The following is a 6,710-nucleotide window of genomic DNA, read 5'->3' as shown; positions in this document are numbered from 1 at the left end:
AGGAAATCTTTCACTTTCGGAGAACAAGAAAAATAGGTTTACTTGCATTATACTTATTAATTTGTGCATTTATTCAGTGTCTGATATGTTAATGTTCAAGAAAAATACTAATTTTTATTAAATTGTTCTATTATTTTATGTTAACGATTACTCATTCATTTCAGCCCTTTGTATTCAGCATGTCTCTATCAAAATAAACCTATGTTTCTATGAAAATTGAAGCTTTTGTTCTTTTGTGACCCACATAAACTTAAACATTGTTTATTTGGCCCGTGTTAGCCTTTGAGTTTGACATGCTTGATATAGAGCCTTCCTTCTTACCCAAACTGTTCAGGCACTCTCCCCTCCTTCTGCAGATCTGGGAAGCCTTCCAGCTAGAGACAGCTGGATACATCCCCCACTTCCCCCAGGAGAGCTGCTGTTAGGAGTTTGGTAATTCTGGTCAAAGCCAGACTCCTGGGGAGAGAGAGAACCTCCATTTTCCTCCCTCTCCCTTGATTACATATTATGTACCCTCTGCTAATCTCTAAGGGATATTTGGTGACATGATCCCCAAAGAGATATAAAGACTTGGTTGGGGTTTGAGTATCAGGGCCTTAGTGACTTTCCCTGCTATCCCTATGAACCAGCAGAGAGATGAGATTTGCATGGCAAGAAAGGCTCCTATAGGCAGACTCATTCCCCCGCAGGAATCCTGAAAAGAGGGGAGCCTGGACCATTCCCACTATCCTCAGGGTGCCTTTGTTTTCCTCTGGACTGAAACCCAAATGCTCCTCCCACCCTTTTCACCTTGGAAGCCAAGCCCCTTTGTAATCTACATAAGCTCCACTCCCCAGGGATCCAGTGACTGCAGAAACTGGCCTTCCACTTGCTCTTGCCTGGGATCCCAGTTAGAGTCCCAGGTAAGGGGCCCAAGAGGTGGTCTTGGAGCAGCTTCTGCTTGAGGTCTGGAGAGGAGGGAGGCAGGGTGGGCAAGGCTAATCCCTAAGCTTGGGCTAGGCAAATGTAGCTGGGGGCAGAGCTGGGATAGGAGCGAGCATTCTGGCTGCTAAGAACACATAGGTCTGGAGAAGGAGCAGCCCCAGGTGGGGGGGAAGCAAGCATCTCTCTTTGGAATACAATGGCACTCGGTTGAGTATCCTTAGTGTTGTAGCACAACGGAGCTCTGTCCGCCATGACCCTGTATGTCATGGCAGTAACCGCGATACAATTTGGCTCATGGTTTAGACTTTAGACAAAAAAATCTTCTATTGACCCACTAAAACACCGAGTACAAATGTATTTCAGATAAAAACCCTCCAGTATTCAAAAACAGGACCCCTGGGATTTTAGGTCACTTTGGAGGTCACCACCCAGAAGGGAAGACCTGGCTCCCTGCCTCTAGTAGGGGTCAAATGCTTTGGAGGCGAGTACATGTGTTGCATCACTTGGAAAATCTTGCAGGAAGAAGGGTGTCTTTCTGGCTGACCTGAAGGGGGACTGTAAGCCAGGGAGTCCACAGGTGGGACCTGGGGTTCTCTTCTAAAGTGATGCTTTTCTCCTCTCTCTTCACTGGCTAGGCTCTTCCAGGGGACTGAGGCCGCCATGGCTCAGGAGAAGTCTCTCATCCTGTTCCTACTGCTAGTCCTGGTGCTGTTAGTGCTGGGGTGGGTCCAGCCTTCCCTGGGCAAAGAATCACAGGCCATGAAGTTCCAGCGGCAACACATGGACCCAGACGGCTACCCCAGCAACAACTCCAACTACTGCAACCAAATGATGAGGCGCCGGAACATGACAAAGGGACGGTATAAGCCGGTGAACATCTTCGTGCACGAGCCTCTGGTAGATGTCCAGGCCATTTGCCTCCAGGGAAACATCACCTGCAAGAATGGAAGGCCCAACTGCCACAAGAGCAGCTCCAGCATGAAGATCACAGACTGTCGTGTGACAAGTGGCTCCAAGTACCCCAACTGTGCCTACCGGACCAGCCAGAAAGAGAGGCACATCATCGTGGCCTGTGAGGGAAACCCATACGTGCCTGTTCACTTTGATGCTTCAGTAGAGGTCTCCACCTGAGACCAGAGCAGTGAGATGTCCCACCTCATCGTGTCACCTGTCTCCCTCTCCTTGCTAAGCAGTGAGGGAAATGACTCAAGTTAGGTCTCCTATCTAACACTAAAGTGTTTCCCTGGCCTGAGACTTGCGTCTGTGTGGTTTGGGGGGTGAGGGGTGGGTTGTGAGGTGGGTCCCATGTGAACCACTTTACTGCTTCTTTCAATAAAACTCAGTTGCAACTACCTGGCTTCCTGAAGCTGTCTTTATTCAGGTTACTGTTAATGTGATTGCTTTCCTGCCAGAAGGTGAGAACTGTAAATCTGGTTAACTTTGGTGAGCAGCAAGTAGAATCATTAAATGCCCCCTCTTCTGACTCTTGACTTTTAGAGAATTCCTTTTTGAGATAATCCCTTTTCAAATAGATTCCTTGATGCCAAACATAAAATTTTAAGTGTGGAGGAAAGATTATTTTATGATATGAGTCCTGTCCCGTGAGCTGGACCTGGGCCAGAACAGAGATTGCTTCCCATAAATCCCCCTTAGAGACTGTCAGACCATAATTGATGTCCTTTCTGACCCCTCCCCTGCCTCCAGTGACTTGCTCCTTCCTGGAACAGGCCATTGTCCTGATCTGGTCAAGCATGTAAAGTAATTTCTGTACCTGGTAGCATTCAGGTATCATTATCCCTGATTATCCCTCACCTCTTTTAGCCTAAGTAAATTCATTGGCACCTGCCAGGTGTCCTGGGGATCCATTCAGTCTCAGAGCCACCCAAGATGGGCCTTGTGTGTAAGTTTCCCTTAGTGAATTCTATTAATTACCAGACTGGTGTGACCAGCCTCTTTCATTGGTCTTTCCTTGTCCTCCCCTTAAAGAAGTAGGTTTTCATTCCCAGGACCTTTCCCTGGGTCTGCATGTACTAACAAGTGTGGGCTGGTTAGATAAAAGGGTGCTGCAGAGGACACTCATGCTGGGTGGACTGACAGAAGGAGAAGGTCAAACACTAAAATCTCTGACACAGAAGGAAGGACAGTGTGACATCAGGAAGAACCTGCCCAGCTTCAGGGTGGGGAGGAGGAGGAGTGTATGAAATTATAATACTAAATTTTCTTTTCTCTTTCTCTCTTTTTTCTTTCCTTTTAAGTGAGCTATTACCAAATTAGAAAAATGGTCATCTCTTACTTGGAAAATTGGAACCATCCATTTAGGAGCTGGAAGGGATTTTAGAAGGAAAAAAAGTAGATTTCAACTTGTGTACAAACTTGCATTGGACTGCTGTAGAAGAACTTCTAAACAATGATGTAGTTTCACAGTAGCCTCTACAGAAGGCATGAGAGAAGTAAGGATGTACATGGCCCCTCTGTCCTATTGTAACCCCTGCTTTCTATAGAGGAGCAACCTAAATCTCAGAAAGGTTAAGTGGCTTCCTCAGGGCTGCTGCTAATTAGTGGCACAGCTGGGAGTAGGTTTCCTTGCTTCCAAGTCATCCTTTCTGTCACCAGTGTCAACTCAAGAAAAAAATTCCAAATCTTCCTGTTTCACTACATGCTGTGGACTTGTGGCTCTTCCTGAGCTGGCGGCTCTCACAGATTCCCAGGGTACTTGGCCTGTGAGTCTGTTTAGTTGTTAGCAAAGCTTCCTTACATTTCTTGAACAGACTAGACTCAGCTTCTGTCATCACTTAGTCATTTTATTTGTTCCTTTGCTTACAGCTGTATCTGACTCGAGACAAGGTCATAGGGAAAGGTCCTACTTCCATCCATTTTCACCACTTCTGTTATTGTCTTTATATACTGCATTTAAAAATGATGGAAGTGTCTATTTTTCTTTTGTAAACTGAATTCTTAGCCCTGGGAGCTTCTTTATAAGTAGGAGGGTCTGCAGGTGAGAGCTGCCAGACATCCTACATTTCCGGGGTAATGGGAGTCTCACTCCTTACCAGCGGTGAGGATGCAGGAGAGTTGGGGGTGGAGGGAGAGAAAGGAAACTATAATTGTTTAGATTTGTTTCCTTTAGATAGAATTTTTCTTAAGTTTTTCTCACTCTTCTTCCCAAGCTTGAAACTCCTCAGCTTTCCTCCTGCTAGTGCTAACACTTTAGTGGAGATTCTAAGAATGCTTACTTGGGGTTTTGCTGCATTTGTATCTGTACATCACCAGAGCTGGGTTTCTGGGTCCTTGTACTTTCTGGGTATTAACTGAAAAAATAGAAAGCAAAAATGAGAAGCAATAAGCATTTTTTTTTTTTAAAGATCCAAAGTAATTGCAATTTGGGAGAATAAATTCAGGCAGAAACCCAAATAGTGTTATCCCTTTATAGGGGCTCAGGGTTTTATGGGGAAAAGGGAGGAAGATGAGATAAGTTGTATTAAAGAAGATTTATCGGTACTAGATGAGGTAGGGTTAGATTTGTACTTCACGGTTTGGCTTGAGATTCACCTGAAATTGTATTTAATTTGTTGGTTACCAATTTGGTCATTCTCAAAGTCCAATTTCATCAGTCTTTACAAATAGGATAGTCTTGGCCTTCTTGGAATTATGGTGGTTTCGTCCAGTTTATAAGATAAAGAAAAATAAGACGTGCAGAGCAGTTCCTCTGAAATGGCCACTTAGGCTCTATTTTAATATGGCTCCACTCATGTTATCTTTCACCTGGGTCATGAGACCACTGGGACCTCCATCTGTGGAATAAAGTGATAGGTGACAACAGATGGTCCAGGTTCAGACTTGCATAGCCAGAGAGCGAATGGGAAGGAAAGTGGTCTGAATAGGTGGAGACTGGGAGAAGAAAGATGGGGTCCTGTCCTGGAGGGGTCAGGCTCAGTCAAGAAGAGAAACAGTCATCAGGAGAAGTCAGAGGTCTCTGTTCTGTGGGGAGCCTATTGCTACCCCACAAAAAAAGGAGTACTAACCGGTCCCTCCTGATGGTAATGGCAGAATTACACCCAGTCTTTTCAGGGTTGTGATCTCTACTGATTGATTAGTGCTAGGGGGTAGAAGATCATTAGTAATTACATGTGGTTTGGCTAAGAAAGAATTCAGAGCCAAGAACTCAAGTACAAGCAGAAGTTTCTTTAGAAAGTCAGAGGGGTAGAAGAAGTGAGCCTGCTGGGCTGCTTGACTTAAGAAACAAATTACAGAGACAAAAGAATGGCCCTTGGAGTTTAGGAGAAAGAAAGCAAAGATAATGCACCTGAGGGAAGATGGGGAAAGGCACAGGCATGCTAGAGAGAGTGTGCCTGGGGACCAAAGATGCAGAAAGGTGTGGTTGTACTCAAGTGAGGGAGAGCACCTGCTGGGTTCTTCATCTTAAGGGCTTTTATTTGTTTTCTAAAGGTGGGGATTTTAGGGGATGTCTCAGGGGAGGATCTCAATAGAATATGCATCAGCTTCCCAAATGTGTCCATTCAGGGTTGTGATCTCTATTGATGGATTAGTGCTAGGGTAGGAGATCATTAGTAATTACATCTGGTCCCAAAGTCAGCCATGTCATTTCTTCTGGGCCTGTAGCTGAAACTCAACTGAGGTCTAGATGTTATCTCTGGTTTGACCAAAACTCTCTCTGTGGTCAATAGATTCAAGGCTTTGTTCATAAGATTATTTCATGCACGTCAGAACCTCATTGTTCTGGGGTTTAATGCTTCAGGGAATGGTCATGCAAGGGCTTGTATGGGAGTTGTATGATACTATTCTTTGGTCCCCTTGTTACTCTTCTAAAGGGGGGCTAAATTGCATGATTAATTATATAAAAGGTCAAAGGGTCTGAACTGCATGACTAGCGACATGCTAAGAGAGGAAAGGTCACCTTGGGAGTAAGGTCCAAGCCTATAATACTTGTTTTCTCTAGTTTTGCCCCTTGTTAGGCACCCAGGAATTTCCACTCTGGCCTTTGGTTCCTGCTCTGCTCATGCCTGTCTAGATGCCTACTCTATTACCAGAAGACTATCCCAGGCAAATTAACAGTAAAATGGAGGTACTAACTTGGGTATCTGCTTACAGGCTGAAATAATCATATCCAATGAAGAATAATGTTAATTTTCAGAAGATTATTTAAAGCAAACAAGCTTCAATAATTCTACATTCTCAGTACACAGATAAACACATATTATTATCCCAGCTCTTTCTTACCCCTGCAGCTTTTAGTGTATCTGATATAGTTGGCAGTTAGACAGACATGAGCAGAGTAGAAACTACAGGCCAGGTACAAAGGTTACCAGGGTAGAAAGTCCCTGGTGCCTAGCAATGGGGAAAACTTCGTAAACAAGTATTGTAGGGTGGGACTTCACCCCCAGGGTGACCTTTCCTCCCCTAGCATATCATTGGTCATGCAGTTTACATGTCTTGACCTTTCGTATCGCTGGTCATGCAGTTCAGATTCTCCCCTGAACTTTCATCCCTTGGAATGTTGCTAGTCATGAGGGAGACAGAACAAGGAGACCAGAGAATAGCATCATACAACTCCCATACAAACCCTTGCATGACCATTCCCTTAAGCATTAAGCTCCCAGGACAATAAGATTCTGACCTGCATCAAATAATCTTAAAAACAAAGCCTTGGATCTGTTGACCATAGAGAGAGTTTTGGTCAAACTAGAGATAACATCTAGGCCTCAGATGTGTTTCAGCTCCAGGCCCAGAATAGCAAAACCAGATGAAGCAATGACATGTCTGACTTT

At 44.6% G+C, this 6,710-nt stretch overlaps 1 protein-coding gene across 1 annotated transcript; it reads left to right on the top strand.

The window, feature by feature from the left end:
- Positions 1-1,584: 1,584 nt before the first annotated feature.
- LOC308250513 (ribonuclease pancreatic-like) lies at positions 1,585-2,106 on the top strand (the record flags this gene model as incomplete). Its single annotated transcript, XM_080673229.1, has 1 exon — positions 1,585-2,106. The coding sequence occupies one exon, from the start codon at positions 1,585-1,587 to the stop codon at positions 2,053-2,055; it is 471 nt and encodes a 156-aa protein (XP_080529355.1). The 3' UTR covers positions 2,056-2,106.
- Between the last annotated feature and the right edge of the window lie 4,604 nt (positions 2,107-6,710).

This window comes from Plecotus auritus (genome assembly GCF_963455305.1).
Source record: "Plecotus auritus genome assembly, chromosome: 1".
Taxonomy (NCBI): Eukaryota; Metazoa; Chordata; class Mammalia; order Chiroptera; family Vespertilionidae; genus Plecotus; species Plecotus auritus.
This window is presented reverse-complemented; position numbering and strand designations above follow the sequence as displayed.